The sequence below is a fragment of the Coenobita brevimanus genome, chromosome 115 (assembly GCF_032717465.1).
Source record: "Coenobita brevimanus isolate Jiangsu-jjx chromosome 115, ASM3271746v2, whole genome shotgun sequence".
NCBI classification, from domain to species: domain Eukaryota; kingdom Metazoa; phylum Arthropoda; class Malacostraca; order Decapoda; family Coenobitidae; genus Coenobita; species Coenobita brevimanus.
Window position 1 is genome coordinate 5,329,207 of NC_137068.1, and position 21,322 is coordinate 5,350,528.

Consider the following 21,322-nt stretch of genomic DNA (forward strand, 5'->3'; position numbering starts at 1 on the left):
ATTTATTGCTGAACAAAATCGTGACCACTATGAGCAAATGGAATTATGTACTCAACTGAGTTTATTAAGAAAATTATCAATCCTTCAATCATTTTCACCGCTTGCAACCGCAAAATAAATAGGCCCACTCAAGAGACCTCAACACCAACAGGTTTCAGGGTCTAATCTTTAACTTTGCTTGAGGCGTGACCTTCAAATCACTCAAAATCGAATTACTCACTTCGTTCCTAACCCTGTGTACCTAACCCTACTCTCTTCCACTATTTGATTTACTATGCCCAGTGACCTTGACCCTCTCAGAATCTAATCTCCATCCTTATTTTAACCTAAAACATTCCCTCAAGTTAAATCCACATCGATTAAAAAATTTAACAAACTATAAGCTGACCATTCCATGTGATTTTGACCTCTGACATTAAAAAAAAAAAAAAAGTCAACCCCATCAGTGGCTTTCAACTGATGACCTAGTTCACCCATATCAGACCTAAACTGCGTTAGTCACATTGTTCACATACAGGCACACAAGACACGTTCTCAAATAGAATCCCTTTGCTCTTGCATGACCCTTGATACTTCCACCAACTTTGGTTCAGATCAGATCAAAACTGTGAGTTAACCTTACCTTGTGACCTTGCCCATTGATCTTTCATTATGACTTTGACCTTTTGACTGACGAAACAATTTTTCCATTCTTATCCTCCACCCTTCCACAAAGTTCAGTTTAAAATGGATGGCAACTTAAGTTGACCTTAACCTGTAACCCTGGCCTATTGTTATTCATTCATTCATTGCCACATGCCATGTATCCCAAACGGGGTGGCCAAGGGCTTAGAGCTAATTGTTTTTACAGGGAGGGACACTAATCCTCCACCAACCCCACTTGACACGTAGGGAGAACGTTATGCCAACAGCATCTGGTGTTCCCAGGCGGTCACCCATCCAAGTACTAACCAGACCCAACGTTGCTATTGTTATAATATATATATATATATATATATATATATATGGATGAGTTTGGGAGTGTAAGAAACGGAATCTAAAATTGAATGTAGGGAAGAGTAAAATGATGGTCTTTGAGAGAAGTGAAGTCAGTGAATGTACAGCGAGGTTGGATGGTGAGGAATTGGAAAATGTGAGTACGTTTAAGTACTTGGGTAATGTGATGAGTAAGGATGGAGGTTTGGAGGGTGAAGTGCTTGAAAGGGTACAGCTGGGAAGAAAGGTTGCTGGTTCTTTGAAAGCAGTGATAAGAAACAGGGAAGTGAGCATGGAAGTGAAAAAGTTACTACATGACAGTATTGTGATACCAACTCTAACGTACGAAAGTGAAGCTTGGACGTTGTTGGAAGGACACAAGTCAAGAGTGAGATTAGTGGAAATGAGTTATTTAAGAGGAGCCTGTGGAGTCACATGGAGAGAGAGGCTGACGAATGAGGATATAAAGAAGCGTTGTGGTGTTGATGTGGATGTGATAGGAAGCGTTATGAGGAACACACTGAGGTGGTTTGGCCATGTGGAGAGGATGGAGGGTGAAAGACTGACGAAGAGAGTGTATGTGAGTGAGGTGGAGGGGGGAAGAGGGAAGGGGAGGCCGAGGATGAGATGGAGGGATGGAGTGGAGAGGTATGTGAGAGAGGGGGGTGTGAGTTGGAAGCAGGGCAGTGAAATGGCGGGGGACAGGGTGACTTGGAGGCAATTTGTTTGTGGCCACCCCAAATGGGATTGAGGCGTCTGGCAACAGACATATATATATATATATATATATATATATATATATATATATATATATATATATATATATATATATATATATATATATATATATACAGTATATATATATATATATATATATATATATATATATATATATATATATAGTCACCTATACATTGACACTGACCTATCCATACATACCTGCTGTCATCTATACATATAGTACAGAGGGGAGGGGGTGTATCCAGTGAGTCAAGTGGGGGGAGGGATGTATAAGGGGTGAGGGTGAATAATCAGGGGAGGGTGTAGGGAAGAGGCAGAAGGGAGCAGAGGAGGAAAGGGAAGGAAGAGAATACAGGTGAGGGAGAGGGATGATGGATAGGGAGAGAGGAAGGGAGAGGGAAGAGAAGGAAGGAAGATGGTGAGGGAGATGTACGTAAGTGGGGGAAGAGGATGAATGTGGGGGTGAGGGTTTGGGATAGGGGGCAAGTGGATGAGGGTTTGGGATAGGGGGCAAGTGGATGAGGGTGTGGGACAGGGGGTGAGTGGATGAGGGTGTGGGACAGGGGGTGAGTGGATGAGGGTGTGGGACAGGGGGTGAGTGGATGAGGGTGTGGGACAGGGGGTGAGTGGATGAGGGTGTGGGACAGGGGGTGAGTGGATGAGGGTGTGGGATAGGGAGTTTGGGATAGGGGGCAAGTGGATGAGGGTGTGGGACAGGGGGTGAGTGGATGAGGGTGTGGGACAGGGGGTGAGTGGATGAGGGTGTGGGACAGGGGGTGAGTGGATGAGGGTGTGGGATAGGGAGTGAGGGTTAGGGTGTGGGATAGGGAGTGAGGGTTAGGGTGTGGGATAAGGAGTGAGGGTTAGGGTGTGGAATAGGGGTGAGGGTTAGGGTGTGGGATGGGGGTGGTGGTGATTTCTGGATCCTGCCTACTCAGTTTTCCATAGTTATCACCACCATCACCATCCTAACCTTTTCCCAGTGTTATAAGCATCCTGACTCTCTAAACACAATAAAGTATGGCTCAGAAGACAAGGAAAGGGCAAAGGTGACAGAGAACTAATCAACAGCATGACCAGTAAAACGGGCCAGGTACTCAGACTCACCATTTAAGCTCCTGGAATCCTGACTCTACCTCACAGGCATAATCATCAGCACATTTTTTTTTTCTTCTTCTTCTTCATATATGTGTATCACTGAGATGAGATGGTTTGGGCATGTGATAAGGATGTAGAATAACCGGGTGCCATGAGTGAGAGCTGTGAACATCAATAGTAGAGTTGCAAGAGGCAAATTAAAAAAAAGATCTGGAACTGAATTGAAAGGCTGCTAGAGATTGAGCAGCACTGACAGCCCCCATTAGGTGACCAAGGATGACATGACAGAAAGCTGGAGTTCTTATAACGGATGCAAACAAATACAAGACAGTTAATCCAAAAACTAAGTTCCAAACTAGGAAATTATGTTCAGATGTTATCTATCTATCTACAGCCAGATGCCTTCATCCCATAAGGTGTGGCACAAACAAATCGCCTCCACGTCACCCTCTCCCCCGTCATTTTGCTGCCCTTCCTCCAACTTACACCCTCCTCTCTCTTATACCTCTCTGCTCCATCCCTCCATCTCATCCTCAGTTTTCCCCTCCATCTCCCCCTCCCCCCTTCCACCTCACTCACACCCACTCTCTCCTAGTTAGTCTTTCCATCCTCTCAACATGGACACGGCTATCAACAAAGATGTTATACACAGGTCACTATTGCCATGAAGCATATGTGAGTACCTGTACAATACTGTACTGGTACTACAGAGGATGCCTTCATGTGGTGGCACTGGTATAATTAGGCTGCTCTACTACCCAATTATACAAATATCCCTCGACTCCCTCTCTGTTCCCTGAAAGGAGGATGGTAAACTGCAGGTGAATGGCAATTTCAGTCTCCAGCCCACTGGGTTCACATCCCATTACCTTGCCCTTTTCCCCACCTGAAGATATGGTAAAGTAAGATCCAGACACAAGTAAATGAAATGTACAAATATGACTGAGCTATCATAAGACTGCCCAGTGAAGTAAACAATCTATCTCTACTTATCTATAGCCAATCGCCATAATCCCACAGGGGGTGGTCGTTTGACTTTTAAATGTTTAACGGGAGGGGCACTAACCCTCCACCAACCCACTTGCAGACACATAGGGAACATGTATGGGTTGGTTGTATGGTTACCACCCAGCACTGCAAATGACAGGAAACCATTTGACTTGTCACCCAAAGCAAAGTCACTTGAGAAGGAAGGAAGGAAGAGTAATAAAAAGTGACAAGAGAGATGGGTGAAAAAGGAAGAAAGAGAACAGACACAAAAAAAAAAGAGTGATAAGGGTGAAGGAAGAGGCAGACAGCACTACATCAAGTGAGTGGATGATGGGTGCCACCACCTACCACCAAATAAATAAAATAATAATATGTGGCAGGTGGGGGCTCTCATCATCCACTCACTCAATGTAGTGCTGCTCTCAGATGACTGTCCTTTCCTCCCTTCCCTCCTTCCTTCCTCTTCTGCCTTTTGTTCCTTCTTTCTTTCCTTGTCTGTCTGCAGGTGACTCTACAATGAGTGACAAGCCAAATGGTTTCCTGTACACCAGGAGACCATTTACTATGCTGGATGGAAACCACATAACCAAACTATGGTGCCTGGTGGTTTAGTGGGTAATTAAGGTTCTCCAGCCAGATTGAGCCTGTGTAGGTTTATATCTATGAGGTGGTTGGGGTTTGCTGCTCACATACTGCCACTCAGGGATGAGTGAGGCTGGTCACTCTCATCTTAGATGTCAGGACCAACTTGCCAAGCCCCGGGCTACTACACTTCTCATAGGGCAACACAGGACTAGATGATGGTGATAATGTATGAGCCACTCCCATTTTACCTCCTTTGAGATGCAGGGGTCCAGAGGTTAGGCTACACTCAAGTGTGTATGACGGCAGATGACCAGCCAATAATCCTTGACGGCATCATACACAAAAATCCCCATCACCTTTTGGATATCAAATAGATGAACAACTTTTACTCTGACTGGGACTTTCTGGCCACTACACCACCAGGTCTTGAAAGCATTCTCCACCACTACCCATAAGCACAAAACAAAACCATACAAACCAACATATATAAATGACAAAACCAAAGAAATAAAATACAGAACTACAAAATACAAAAACACAATCTACAACATATATAGGATGAGGTCAAAGTGTATGGCCTCAGGGATAAAATGGCTGCTAGTGACTCAGCAGTGTGGACAGCTCCCATTAGGTGACCAAGGTAGACATGCATAAATATCCTGCATGTTGGAGCCTTTACAGACAAAATTAACAAACAAATAAAATGACAAGATGCTTTACCTTCAGGGTCGTTCAGTTGATACCTTGGTGTGATGCAGTGTGGGTGGGTGATGTGGTGTGGTGTGGTGTGGTGTGGGAGGGTGATGTGGTGTGGTGTGGTGTGGTGTGGGAGGGTGATGTTGTGTGGTGTGGTGTGGGAGGGTGATGTGGTGTGGTGTGGTGTGGGAGGGTGATGTGATGTGGGAGGGTGATGTGGTGTGGTGTGGGAGGGTGATGTGGTGTGGTGTGGGAGGGTGATGTGGTGTGGTGTGGGAGGGTGATGTGGTGTGGTGTGGGAGGGTGATGTGGCATGGTGTGGGAGGGTGATGTGGCATGGTGTGGGAGGGTGATGTGGCATGATGTGGGAGGGTGATGTGGCATGGTGTGGGAGGGTGATGTGGCATGGTGTGGGAGGGTGATGTGGTATCACGTCATGTGAATACAGATACTTATGCAGATGCCCTGTACCTAAAAGTAACATACAAAATACAAAAATATAGACAAATACAAAAACCACAATTACAAAAGTCTAAATAAAAAGGCTACAACAAAATGAAGAAAATACAAAATATCAATACAAAACAAGTACAAAGCACACAAGATACAAACACCAACACAAAGTACAAAGCAAACAAGATACAAATACAAAAGCACACAGAACTGCAAGATACAATACTAAAAAAAATACTTTGTCATATTCTAAGCAGTTTTGCAGATTTCTTGGCATCTCTTCTCTAGTGATTTACTCAGAACATTACCCCTCAATATCCACTTACAGTATATGTTACTGGTAGAAACTATGTTGATATTAAAACATATGTAGCATCTCTATGCATCTCTCTATTGCCAAGCTCCTTAATCCCATAAGGGGTGGCCACAAACAAATTGCCTCCACATCACCCTGTCCTCTGTCATTTGGCTATCCTCCCTTCAATTCGCACCTCCTTCTCTCATCTCTCCACTCCATCCTTCCAACTCGCACCTCCCTCTCTCATATATCTCTCCGCTCCATCCCTCCATCTGATCCCTGGTCTCCCTAGATGAATATCATGCTGTTATATAGAAAACAAATTGCTGAGGATGAGTTACTATGAAGCCTCCTATGCCAAAACACTACACTCCAATATCCTCTACTATGTTTATGATGTAAATAATGTGCTACATATGTATGCATCTTGAAATGAACAGATCTTGAATTTGGCTCTCTGTTATCTTTTTTTTGTTTTTTCTTGGAGGGAACAGATTGCAGTCTCCTGGCCTTAGGTTCCTTCCTTGCATAAAAAAAATTTATATATATATATATATATATATATATATATATATATATATATATGCTATGGCAAAGTGAGGAAAAAAATGTTTAGGAAGAGGTGCAATGAAGCCTCTTATGCCACTAAGAAGACAGTCTTGCAAATACCCAGCTCCAATATCCAGATGGTGACATTCAATTTGAAATAAATCACTGCAAGCCAGGAACAACAACAGTAACAGCATTAGCAACATATTATTCAAGTCAAATCACATCATATCAAATGACACCAAACTTCCTCTTACTCCTTCCCAGCCAACAATATAATCTATGTTTGGTTATACAGTATCTCCTAAGCTGCATAATATCATCTGCAGGAAGAAGATGGAGGGACGGAGTGAAGAGGCATATCAGGGAGGAGGTGTGAGCTGGAGGGACGGCAGCCAAATTGCAAAGGGTTGGTCAATGTGGAGGAGACTTAATTATTTGTGGCCACCCCTTACAGGATCAACTTGTTTAGCAACAGATATACAGAGGAAGAATAAAGTGAAAAAACATGACAGCCTTCAAGGTGTAAGGAATCCCCACATAATGGCTGGTCTTGGTACAGCTGATGTTATCTTTGGAATGAAAGTTAAACCAAATGACAAAACGAAGTAACATTATTATGTTTTACTTTTTTATCATACATGGATACCTTTTCACATCAAACTATTTACATTACAGGTTCAGCTAAATAAACAACCTAAATATTAAGACAGTACAGTATAAAGCACAACAACACAATTATAGTAATATAATTCTATTAAATCCCTTCAGTCTGATGACATATTATTCATTGTCTCCTGCCACCATTAGACTTTTATTCAGCTTTGGGGTGCTGGAGATTGGTGCCCACATGCAGTGACACAGACATGGCTGGATGGCTCTACTGTTGGTTGTGCAAATGTCCTCCAACTTCCTCCCTCTTTCCTGAAAAGGGGGCAGGTGCACTGCAGGTGGGAGGCAATTCAGCCTGCAGTTTACTGGTTTCACATTCGGATGAACCTGGGGTTACAACTACTACTACTACCATCAGCTTTGGAAAGATGTTTCAAACTGGGCGAGTATGATACGGGCTTCATTAACCCCTGCACTGCACAACACCTACGCTGAATAAAACTGTCTGGTGATAGCAAGAATAAAATAAAAAACACACTACCTGTATGAGAGAATTAATGTCATACATGGATTCCCTTTCAGATCAAAATATTTACATTCAACTTAAAACTGAATCTGGCAGACTGAGTCTATATATAACCCTTTCAACCTGACACCTCTCTGGTCCTATACAAGGTGTTGGACAGGGACAACTTCATGTGGTGGCACTGATATGACTGGGCAGTGGAGCTGCTCAGTTCTTCCAATATTCCTCAATCCTCTCCATATCTCCCAAAAGGAGGGTGGTTAGTAACTCTGCCTGTAGTCCACCAGGTTCACATCCTGATGAGCCTGGGCCACAACAACAATAGCTGGAGACATCTACCCCAGGCTACATAACATATCTGGCATTAAGCTGAAAGAAAATGTCCTCAGGCTATAAAGGGTAACAGCTTCCACAAAATGATATGCATTTTTATAAGTTATTCTTGCTGCTTTGGAGGACTTTCTTCAGCTTAGGAAAGGAATATGATAGTAATAAAAAGTAATTGTAGCCCCAGGTTCATCTGCTGTGAACCCTGCTGATTGCAGGTGGAAGCTACCCTTCTCGTGCAGTCCACCATCTTCCTTTTACGGGATAGTGAGGAATGTGACAGACATTTGTAATACAAGTATCAGACAGTGGGGCTGCCTGGCAATATTGGTACCAAAAAAGGAAGGCATCCCTCTCCACCAACAACCAGGTAATGAAGATTTAATAGGGCTATATCTAACCCTTCCACTTAACAAACTCTCATCCAAGCTAAATAAAACTGTCTGGATAGCAAGAATACTGTACTGTACAGTACAAACTCTCAAATCCAAAAATTCAATATTTATACACATCCACAATGCAAAAAATACACATACATACAGTATAATTTTATACAACAGGGGGATATTGATAGCTCATGTCCTCACATAATAGCTTTTTTTTTTTTTTTTTAAGGTTGGGGGATGTGCATTAAGACCAAATAATAAAGTACTACAGTAATGCAAGGTTCTTCACTGTACAGTACTTACTCTTCATGGTAGTAGTAGGCTATTAACTGCATACAGTATTCTCTGGGTTATCATTATGATTCTACAATCCAAAATTTTCCATTTTTTACTTTGGACCACAGCATTTGGATCCGAGAGTTTGTGCTGTACAATGAAACGATCCATCACCAACTGGAAGGGGTCAAAGAGCAGGAACAGAACAAGTCATGTTAAACCAAAAACTATATCAACACAGGGAGGCCCATGAATAGAACTCCAGTGGAAAGGCATCTGGTGGTCTAATGTGTGTGGTGGGGACGGCTGAGTATGCTGGTGTGGGTGTGAGTGTGGTAGTGGGTGTAGGAAATGAAGAGAAGATGCAGGACAGACACTGATAAAGCTGTCTGAGTCGTCCCCACACCACACAAGAAACTGTCCAGCTGAGTGGATGAGGAGCATTGTAAATGGGTCTGCCTGTATATTCTGATGACAATTTCAGTATAATAAAACAGATATATATATTTATACTGAACCTGTCTAGCGTGTAAAATGTAAATATGTATATGACTGAGGTAACATATGGTACTAACAATATACAACACACCTGCTGGGTATACTGATTTACTTTACAATGTACTTACACATACACCTCCTCCAAGTTTTATATGAGATCATTTCTATTATGCTACGGTAACTTGAAAATGAAGAGAAAAAAAGGTACTGATACAAAACATTCATAAAAATCATCATCATCATCATCATCATCATCACCATGACCTCTTTTTCCTACTCAAAGATGAGATGAGGGAGGGTCCATAAGGCAAGAAAAGAAAAATGCTTGACAGCAGGAGACCTAATCAACAGTATGCCCTGCGAAATGGGCCAAACACACATTCACTCACTATTGAAGCCCCTGGAATCCTGACTCTTCACAGGAATAACCTTCATAAATACCTACATACTGAACTTAACAGAAACTGCCTCAATGATCATCAAATACTGTACAAAAATAACAGATATGGGGAGCTTCATGGTTCTTGGCGTGGTGTGGGTGGGTGATTTTGTGTGGTGTGGTGTGAGAGGATGGTATGGCTCGGTATGGTGTGGTGTTGGGTGGGTGATTGTGTGTGCTGTGGTGTAAGGAGGTGGTGTGGTGTGAGAAGGTGGTAAGACATTGTGTGGTGTGGTATGGATGGGTGATTTTGTGAGCTGTGTGAGAAGGTGGTGTGGTGTAACTTTATCTCTAATCTAAAAATGCTGCCCTATTTCCTTTTAAGGAGTCTCTGTATTGGGGCTGGCCATGGTACAGATAATGTTTTCTATGAACTGGAAGCTAAGCCAAGTGCCAAAACCAGCTAATTACTGCCCAACAGTTGCTGGAAAGTGATGGGAAAAAAAGGAATATGAGCTGTGTAATAAGACTTGTAACAGAATGAGAGTCTCAGCTTGGACTGCGATTCAGAAGAAAGATCAATGAGTGACTGTACTTGTGGCTGAATGTTTCCTGAGAGTTACAACTGTGTGGCCAACTACTGTACCAAGCTTGTAATCAGATTTCACTCTCATGGTATATCTCCCAGGGTTGATGGTAGCCACCCATCTACTACCTTTACTAAAGCAGCTAAAGAGTATGCGAGTAAAGCACCTCACATCTGAAAAACATTAATGAGAGATGGATGGACAAAGCCACTCCTAGAAATGCTACCACATATAAAAACAAAATCATATACAGGCAGCCCTCATTAGAAGTATGGAGTGTGTTCCATAATATAATTAAATTTTTCTATGCATCTAGAACTGTAAAAACTGTAGAACGGGAAAACTGGCACACCCATGGGTAGAAACGGAACCCAAAAAGGCATTTCTTTGTATATTACTACAGACAATGGGGGAAAAAATGTACAATTGAAAAAATAAAATACATACAGTATATGATATGGACTTAAGTGGCAATCAATCATTTTTGGTTTATTCTAGCTATCTCCTAATGATTTCTTTTTCAGCTTTGGAGAGAATATTTTATATCAACAAAGGGATGAGACTCATCATCTTGAGAAACAAGAGCTTGAACATGTTAGTTATATACACACTGAGGTAATACAATGGACTTGTTCTTGATACGGATACTTATCACATGACGGCACTGATATAACAAAGTGGTTTTCTTGCCTGGTTATACAAACATCCCTCAACTCTTTCCCTGTCTCCCTAAAGGAGGATGGTGGACTGTAGGAGAAGGGCAATTTCTGCCTGCAGTCCACCTGGTTTATGTCCTGATGAGCCTGGGGCCACAACAACAACAACACGGTTTTTGCTGGTGTGTTGTGGTGCTAATTATCTATGCAGGAATGCTGAAGCAACAAGTCAAAAGGGGTTGAGTTTCAGTTGAAGTTTCAGCTACAGAGTTTCAGCAACGGAGCAACGAAATTTCGGAAATGAAGTTTCAAAAATGAAATTTCAACGATGGAGAGCAAAAGCAATGAGTCCAGTAGGGTCGGGTGACTTGGCTGGGGCTGGTCGGCGTGGTGGGGGTGGGATGCTTTGGCGGCGTGGAGCTCCAGCTGCCCCTGCACCAGGCATGGTTAGTGGGTCAGTAGGTTAATTTAGTTTAGTATAGGTTAGGTTAGGTTTGATTTGGTATGCTTTAGTTTAGTTTGGTTTGGTTTGGCTTGGCCTGATTTGACTAGGTTTAGTTTGGTTAGGTTAAGTTAGGTTAGGTTAGGTTACAAGAGAGGAAATTAGATTAGGTTAGCTTCATCTGGGTTCAAGTGGGTTGGGTTGGGTTGGGTTAAGGCAGGATGCTTTGGTGTCAGGAAGCACCAGTGGTCCTTGTAACAAACCAAACAACGTTAGTGGGTTAACAGGTTAGCTTAGGCTCTTTTAGGTTAATACATAACATCAGATTATATTATATTAAACTCAACTAGGTTAGCTATTGTAAGGTAAGGTTTTGATTGGCTTCACCATTATGATACTGTATATTTACACCTTATTCATCAAGCCTCTCACAGCTGCTGGTACACTAGAACACTATATTTTAATCAAGTGGATGTGTAGTGTGGCATGAGGGACTGAGCAACTATGTGCAGAGGGTAGATGACACTTGGGCACTGAGGTGATGCACATGGGTTGGCTGAACTGATGTAGACATGATGTACAGACAATGTGTCAGACTGACTGGGTGAAGCGCAGCACAGACTTGAATGTGGAAGGAACAGTCACTGCTGGCTGACCAAAGAAACACCTGGCATGAGGGCTGAAAAGGGAACTTCAGAGCCAAGGCACACAGCCCCAGTGCTGCAGACAATGCGGCTCAAAAATGGGCCAGACACCCATCCATTCATCACTGAAGCCCATGGAATCCTTACTCACCCTCACTGGTACAGACAGCAAAATGAGCTAAATATTATATGCTATCAGACTTCCAAGAGCCTGGTTATGCTGTTGGGTTGGTGTCCAAATGAATGAGTCAGTTACATTACCCTTGGGAATCAAACCTATGCAAAAGCATTTCTCCAGCTGGGACACTGGAACCATTTTAACTATTAAATCACCATTTCCTTGTTATAAACTGCTGAGTATAAAGGTGGTCCACTGACACCAGTTCACTCTAAAGTCACCTGGTGGCATCTCATGTGGTATGAATGGCTCAGTCTGCTGGTGTGGATGTAGTAGTGTTAGCAGGAAATGAGTATAATAATGCAGGAGAGACATTGATAATGCTGTGAAAGCTGTGCCTGCAACACATGAGTAATTGCCCAGGACTGTGTATAGGAGTGCTACATAGAGGCCATCCTGTACTGCATGTCCTGCCATACTCACAGTGTCCCTGCTGTGTTGGGTTGGCCTCAAGACGGCTGAGACTGTTGCCACGGCGACGCGACGGGTCCCGCCGGTGGTGCTTGTTGGAGCGGCGATGGATGGGCGACTCCCCGTCACTGGAGGATGCCGACCCTATACGCCTGCGCCGCCTCTGTGCTGCCTGGTGCTGTTGGTCGTCGTGGTGTGGGTGACGGCGCGGCAGTGTGCCCTGACCCTTAGGCCTGATAAGGATACACGGAAGAATTACAGTAAGTCCTTAATACAAACCACCAGATTATTGGTTGCCTCGTCATAAACTGTAATTGTATGCCATCACTGCACTGCTTGGTGTTGTGTGCTGTTGTGGTGTCAAGGGTGGTGGGGCAGTGTATATGACCCTTACACCTGAGATGATGATAAACACTGAAGAATTCCATCCACATAGTGTATATCCATGTTCTACCCTTAAACAGCAGTCAATGTCTTGAATTTTGCTCATCATTATCTCTCTCTCTCTCTCTTCTTCAATGGAAACATAATAAGAAAACTATATTCCTTTGTCTATAAAAAGACATTAACAGCACGTCTGTGGTGAAGAGCTGAAGATGCGAACCAGTTAGATATTCAGCAGAAGGTATACAGCAGGCCAACCTTCTGACCACTGGCCTACCCAAGACTGACTAAAATGACAGAAGAACTGCCATATATATATATATATATATATATATATACAGTAATCACTCCAATATCCGAGGTAACAGAGCCATAGGCAGGTCCGGATATTGGTTCTGTCCGGATATTGGGCCCCAGCTTATGGACTTGTACTTATGGACCCTAACTCAGAGAAACACCTATACAACTCCCTCTTGACATGCATAGCACCTATTTAAGACCCAAATCACACCAATAAGGCACATAAATGACTGAAATAAATGCAAAAGAAACATAAAATGAGGGTTTAGAAGTAGGTTCATACAATAATAAACATTCTGGTGACTGGCTCCTGGACTGGTACTTATGGACCCTAACCTGGCCTAACTCAGAAAAACACCTTCCTACTGCACATGCATAGCTCCTAACACCCTATTCACACCAATAAAGGACATTAAAGAGTGAAATGAGGTAAGTATAGTATGGAAAAAAGTACAGTATGAAACATTCTTATGTCCGGATAGTGGGGATGTTCGGATATTGGGCGTCCGGATATTAGAGTGATTACTGTATATAATATATATATATATATATATATATATATATATATATATATATATATATACTGTATATATATATATATATATACATATAACTATATCATTATCATCATCAGCCATTTGAGTGTCCACTGCAGGACCAGCCTATCCAAGTGGGGACGATACAGCCTCTGTATCTCTATCTAGTGGCTTAGGCTGTCTGGCAGAGATTGTATGTAGGGTGAGAAGTGCTTGTAAGTGTAATTGTAGTGTTGTAGTGGCTTTGGATGTGTGTGTAGCCTGTGAACCAAGTGTAATTGGCCCGCGCAAGCCAACTGGGTGCAAGCATACTTTACAGTAAGCAACAATGGTTCAACCACAGCATCCCTGATGTCTGCCAAATTAGAACGTGGCCGGAAGAACGATTCCAAAGTTTATTACCCTGACGAGGCACGAACCCTCGTTCTTCAGTGTACGTAAATCCACACTTTACCATTGTGCCACACAGGCTCTATATATAAATATATATATATATACAGTAAAATCTCGATATAACGGACTTCAACAGACCGGAATTCGTTTTTATCGGACTCGAGGAGCTTCCGGACTAAATTCCTATACTGTATATTGGAAAAAGTCTGATAAAGCCAGAAGCAGTCCGGATTGCCTGACCACTTCAGCCATGTTCACCACGATAAGGTAAATAAAGGACATGTTTATCAGTGTACAGTACAGTATTATTGTATATATTATACCATTTGATTAATGTAGTGAAGTTGTAACAGTACAGTACCACAATGGTAATCAAAATGGTTTAAAAACCATTCACGCGATTCGGACTAACGTCTGATATATCGGAAAAAGTCAGGATTAGCAGGGGGAAGTCCAGATGTTGCTTTTATTGGAATTTCGCATATTTCGGAATGGTTTGGGCCCCAATTAGTTCGTTATAGTGAGGTCTTACTGTATATAAATACAGTATATATATATATATATATATATATATATATATATATATATACAGTAATCCCTCCAATATCCGACGTAATAGGGTCATAGGCAGGTCCGGATAGTGGTCCTGTCCGGATATTGGGCCCCAGCTTATGGTGTACTTATGGACCCTAACTCAGAGAAACACCTATACAACTCCCTCTGGACATGCATAGCACCTATTTAAGACCCAAATCACACCAATAAGGGACATAAAAGACTGATATAAATGCAAAAGAACCATAAAATGAGGTTTTAGAGGTGAGTTTATACAATATTAAACATTCTGGGTACTTACAAGTCCCTGGCTCCTGGACTGGTTTGAACCGCCAGTTTGCAGTCCACAGTTAATCCTCTGCACTCTAAATTCTAATTTCTTAACACTGCACAACACTGTAAATTCCTGTGTGTTCTAGTGGTGAGGTATTGCAGTTTATTCACTCTTTATTCACAAAAAACAAGCACCTGTGGCTTGCACTATGAGCATCTGCTCTCGATCGGAGTTAAGCTGTGACTGTTGATGATGGCGGGGTAACAGAGTTGCCAGATCGCAACGGCCACATTACCAATCTCCTCAACTTTCATTACGAAATTAAACTTTTCATTACCAAATTCATAAAGCTAGCATTTATTCTTCACTAATTATATACACAAGTGGAAATACATGTAATCACTCTCCTTATAATTAACACCATGCTGATTATTTTCATGCTATGTAGGCTAGCAGATTAATCAGAGAGAGCAAACAATCCACCATCTCCATCCTGTGTATCCTCATACATGTGAAAAATCCATTTGGTAATGCAGTATTCTGATTCATTAACAAACGAATTTTTCATTACCAAATTGGCCCACACTTGGTAATGAAAAATACCAAATGGCAACCCTGACAGGGGAGAGGGGAGGAAGGAAGGGGTGAAGGGACCATGGTGTAACAGCTGTTTGGCACCAGGCAGCAATTTCAAATTACGGGTGGGAAAAAAAGTCAGATTTTTTTCTAATTTTTTGCGGTTTTTGGCCCATTTTGGGAATATTGGATCCCAGGATGATTATGACTGGTTAGTGGGGATGTTCAGATATTGGGCATTCGGATATTAGAGGGATTACTGTATATGTGTGTGTGTGTGTATATATATATATATATATATATATATATATATATATATATATATATATATATGAGTTGTGAGCAGGTAGTGAAATGGCGGGGGACAGGGCGATGTGGAGGCGATTTGTTTGTGGCCACCCCGTGCAGGATTAAGGCGTCTGGCAACAGATAGATAGATAGAGAGATAGATATAATATATATATATATATATAAATTTTGGATGTGAAGAAAATGGAAAAAGATAAGGAAAAAATAATGTACATCATATGATGTACCATGTTATTTAGAGGATAACATGCTTTTTCACGTATGGTGTTTTTCATTATAAAGCTGTTCATCAGCACAGAAGCAATCACATAACACTCCACTGTTCATCAGTACATGGTCAAGATGTGCAGTGAGGGATCAAGACTGATACAATTTACACTAGCATTCATCTCACTGCAGCACATTTTTTATATTTGCTTACAGATTATTAACACTGTATTTAATCCATACAGATACAACCAGTAAAACACCTTTGTCGACAAGGTATGAGTGAAGGCATTTAAATCCAAAAGCACTGAAATGTGGCCTTACACCCCGAGGCTGCCTACAGTATACTGATGGCTATCTACCTACCAAGTTTCATGCCTTTACCACAAACTGTCTGGCCTGTGTCTCTCTTTTGATGATTTTGACATGCTGCACTTGGTGCATCATGTGCCACGTCCACTGCCTGGCTGTGATGAAACCAGTCAAAAACACATCTTAAAGAATGGGGATATCATATGCCGCAAAGCACGAAGTGATCCATTTTCTGTGGTTGCTGAGATATAAGCTTCTCAAAAGCATTACGGTTGGGCCGGGCCAGGTTGGGCTGCTCATATGTGAGAAAATGCCACTACTTGATGAGAGACTTGCAAGGACTTCGCCTTCACTCGTAACTAGTAACATCAAGTAAATTTCAGTACTTAGGATGATGGATGGATCGATTACCACCCATGAATGATTTACTTTTCACTTTTCAAAGGGTACTCTTTCTTGGTGGAACCTATCCCTTACTTCAGTTGATTTTTGCTTAACATGAAAATTTTCAAACACATCCCAAGTGTGTCAATAAAGGAATTACTGTGCAGCATCAAAGAAAGATACAGTACTTATCACCTTCATATTGCTAAATACGTAGTGAGCAATGATCTCTGAAACCAAGTAATACAATCTTCAAATTATCATAACATCCTGTAGAGGCTTCATAAATCTTTGACTAAAATGTGGATATATATCACTGTTTTCAACTACACATCTTGCTAAACAAACCTAGTAAATCTTTCAGCATGACCTGCAGCGTACAAAGTAAACAGACTGATGGGCAAATGAGGAAGTGAGGGAGCATTGTGGTGTTGATGTGGATGAGATAGAAAGCATTAGCAGAAATACTCTGAGATGGTTTGATCATTTGGAGAGGATGGAGTGAGAGACTGTCTAGGAGGGCAAATGTGACTGACGTGGAGGGGGAGACCAAAGATGAGATGGTGAGATGGGTGGAGAGGCATTTGAGAAGCAAGTCTGACTGATGTGGAGGGGGAGACCGAGGATGAGATGGAGGGATGGGTGAAGAGGTATATGTGACAAGGGAATGAGAGTTGGAGAGTGGGCAGCCTCAGGTTGATTTGAAGGTGATTCACTGGGGCCACCCTTTTCAGAATTAAGATGTAGGCAACAGACAAATAAACATACAGACTGATGGATGGGGAGATATGAATGACCTATGAAGCACGTGGACTCACCTTGCTTTCCGAGGAGGACTGTCCAGCCTCAGACTCAACACGGATATGATGTCGTCACTCACCAATGACCTGCAGACAAGCATAGGAGCAGCTACAAGCAACTACATGTAACTGGTGTCAGCTCTAATGCACTACTGTACTGCAAACAGAATTACAATTTGTGAATGAAGATAAATTACCAATCAGGATAATAATAAAGTGAGAGAGAAGTTGCTTTACCAACTATGAGCATCTACACACTGTACCACGTATGTCAACTTTAATACTCTACTGTCCTGTAAACTGACAAAGAATCAGTGAATCAACATACTGTATAATGTGGCGACTACACTGCTTTGCCAAGATTATGCTATGCCTCATACACATGGGGACTGTCCAATGCAAGATGAGGCAATAACAGTAGAGAGAAGCTGAATCAAACATATATAAAAAACACTGGGGTAACAAAGAAGTACGCACAGCCCTAAAGGTGGAGATGACAAATGTTAGTCCTTTACAGACCACTGCAGGAGCAGACATTTCCATCTCAGCTGTAGCCTGGAAAGCCTTCTACAATAGCTGAAGCAGGGTTGGGATGGGGTGTCTAGGAAGATATGAAGTGCACTAGAAACAGCTGATGTCGTGTATTTGCATGTCTAGGGAGCCTGTAGTTTCTTCCCTCAAAATAACAATACCTTCAGTGCATTTACATCCAGCTACTTACTCCCTGCTATGTGAAAAAGGACATGAGAGCCAAAGAATATCCATCCATCCATCCATTATCCAATCCTAAGTTGCCCCATGAGAAGCATAGGAGTGCAGGGCTAGGCAAGTTGGTCCTGACATTTAAGATGATAGTGACCAGTCTCACTCATCCCTGAATGGCATGACGTGAGCAATAAACCCCAACCACCCCTTGAATATAAACTTACACAGGCTCAATCTAACTGGAGCACCTTAATTACCCACTAAACCACCAGGTGCAATAATTTGGTTATATGGTTACCACCGAGCATAGTAAATGGTTTCCTGGTGTATAGGAAACCATTTGGCTTGTCACTCAATGTAGAGTCACCCACAGGCAAAAGGAAGAGGAAAGAATGAAGGAAAGAAAGACAGAAGAGGAAGTGTAAAGTCACCTGTAGGCAGAAGGAAGAGGAAGGACTGAAGGAAAGACAGAAAAGAGGAAGGAAGGAAGAGATGAAAGGGCAGACAAATGAAACAGCACTACATCTAGTGAGTGGACGGTGGGTGCCCCCACCTACCACACTGACTCTGTCTCACAAGCACCAAGTTCATGCATGCACAAGGCACCTTATGAACAATAACATTTATACCACAAAACTGTCGTTGGGCATATACTGTTAAATAGGTGACTCCCACAGACAATTTGCATTCAGAAACCAAACTGTTCCCTTGTCTATCAGAGGAAATCATATATTTATGATTATATGCCCAAAGACAAGGGATATGGTAGAGGGTACTTTAGACCATACAGTACACTGTACATAGCCGAACTTGGTGTTTGTGACGTGAGGCATCACACCAGGTCATCTCTCTTGCAAAGCAAGAATGATGCTGTTAAACTACCACTACTCCCAAGTACAGACAGAAAGGCCAGCGAAATACTGTATCTGTGGGAACTGTTACAGCAATAAAGGATCCTTGGCTGTTATTCTAGAGAGGTGGATGTACATATTCAGGGAATGTTAACTGTTTTAGTTTCGTTTCATTTTTTTTGTTTTGTTTCTGAAGGCTCCAACATGCTTGCATGCATCGGCCTTGGTCACCTAGTGGCAGCTCTCCAAGCTGCTCGATCTCTGGCAGCTTCCCTATTCAGTCCTAGATCCCTGAGGTTACACTCAATGATCCAGTCCCAGGGCTTTTTCGATCTACCTATCACTAAACTATCTGTAACATTAACACTTCCTCACTTTCTGCATCCAATTATCATGCCCCAATCCTCTCCGCATGCTCAAACCACCTCAATCTACCTCTCCTCATTACAACATCAATACACCCCAGTCCCATCCTACCCCTAAACTCTTCCATCGTAAACCTTGCTCCCCCCCCGAGCCTCACACCCAGGGATGCATTTTACATCCACCAAATCATTGTCATTACTGTACATTTGAACCTGCAAATATCCTCTTCCTTTACTGCCCAGGTCTCACCACCATACAGCATTACACTCCTAACACATGCTGCATACAAAGATCCCTTAGCATGGAGGACGAGCCCTCTCAATGTCAGGAGAGACAATGGCTCCCTGAATGTCTTCCAACCACTCATCACTCCAGCCACAGTGCTACCTCCTGCCCCACCTCCAGCACATAAAATGTCTCCCAAATAACAAAACTCTTCCACACACTCAAGAAACTCTCCTGCAAGTTCAACCCTTTCATGCCTGACAATCTCCACCTGCTCTCCCCGACACCGCACACATGAAATCAGCATTACCTCACAGTCTATATTTAATACCACTGCATCTCTTGTGCACCCACTTAACACAGACACTGCACAAGAGGGAATTTGGAATTTTTTTTATCTCAAGGCAATCCAAGCTATACCTTGATAGATCGTATTGCCGATACGTGACGGGAGAGCAATACCTCTCCCAGCAGGGCAGCTACCTGGGCGGGGCATGAACTCTCAACCTTTTGGTCTCGAGTCCAGTGCTCTACCACAGAGCCACCCTGCCCCTAATGCACATGATGGAATTACTTCCCCTGCACTTGTGGCTAATCGCACACGGCCACTCTCCCACTTCTTTGACGGTACTGCCACCAGTCCTAGATACCATCATTTTTGTTTTATCTGCATTTACTCTTAAGCCATTGTGCCCCATACCATCTCTCCACTTCCTTAATCTTTCTTCTGGCTCCCTTTCATTCTCTGCAATCAACACCAAATCATCAGCATACAACATCTCCCATGGGAGTCCATTTCTGAAGTCACATGAGAGGGCTTCAGCTACCATGATATGCAACAAGGGACTCAAAATTGACCCCTGGTGCACACCAAGATTCATGGAAAACTCATCACTCAAATTCATTCACCTTTACCTGAGTGCAAGCAACCATATACATGGCTATAACCATCCTAACCAGCCACTCCTCCATCCCAAGCTTTCTCATTGCCCACTTCACCACCTCGCTAGCAACTCTGTCAAACTATCTATCTATCTATCTATTGCCAGACGCCTCAATCCCGTTTGGGGTGGCCACAAACAAATCGCCTCCAAGTCGCACTGTCCCAAGCCATTTCACTACCCTGCTCCCAACTCACACCCCCCTCTCTCATATACCTCTCCACCCCATCCCTCCATCTCATCCTCGGCCTCCCCCTCCCTCTTCCCCTCTCCACCTCACTCACATACACTCTCTTTGTCAGTCTTTCACCCTCCATCCTCTCCACATGGCCAAACCACCTCAGTGTGTTCCTCATAACACTTCCTATCACATCCACATCCACACCACAATGCTCCTTTATATCCTCATTCGTCAGCCTGTCTCTCCATGTGACTCTACAGGCTCCTCTTAAATAACTCATTTCCACTGCTCTCACTCTCGACTTGTGTCCTTCCAACAACGTCCAAGCTTCACTTCCAAACGTTAGAATTGGTATCACAATACTGTCATGCAGTAACTTTTTCACTTCCATGCTCACTTCCCTGTTTCTTATCACTGCTTTCAAAGAACCAGCAACCTTTCTTCCCTGCTGTACCCTTTCAAGCACTTCACCTTCCAAACCTCCATCCTTACTCAAGTACTTAAACGTACTCACATTTTCCAATTCCTCACCATCCAACCTCGCTGTCCATTCACTGACTTCACCTCTCTCAAAGACCATCACTTTACTCTTCCCTACATTCACCTTTAGAGTCCGTTTCTTACACACTCTCTCAAACTCATCCACCAAGCCTTGCAGCTCCCCTTCATCTTCACTCAACAACACAGTATCATCTGCAAACAACAGTACAGGGAGT

The 21,322-nt window shown here is 42.7% G+C and overlaps 1 protein-coding gene across 1 annotated transcript in view; it reads right to left on the reverse strand.

Moving 5' to 3' along the window:
• Nucleotides 1-10,930: 10,930 nt before the first annotated feature.
• Kif19A (Kinesin family member 19A) overlaps nucleotides 10,931-21,322 on the reverse strand; it is a 133,001-nt gene continuing 122,609 nt past the window's right edge. Inside the window, exons 24-26 of the mRNA XM_080286986.1 lie at nucleotides 17,356-17,424; nucleotides 12,320-12,540; nucleotides 10,931-11,064 (exon numbers count right to left, since the gene is read on the reverse strand). Coding sequence (XP_080143112.1) covers nucleotides 10,955-11,064; nucleotides 12,320-12,540; nucleotides 17,356-17,424 — 400 coding nt within the window. The 3' untranslated portion in view covers nucleotides 10,931-10,954. The remainder of the gene's footprint in view (nucleotides 11,065-12,319; nucleotides 12,541-17,355; nucleotides 17,425-21,322) is intronic.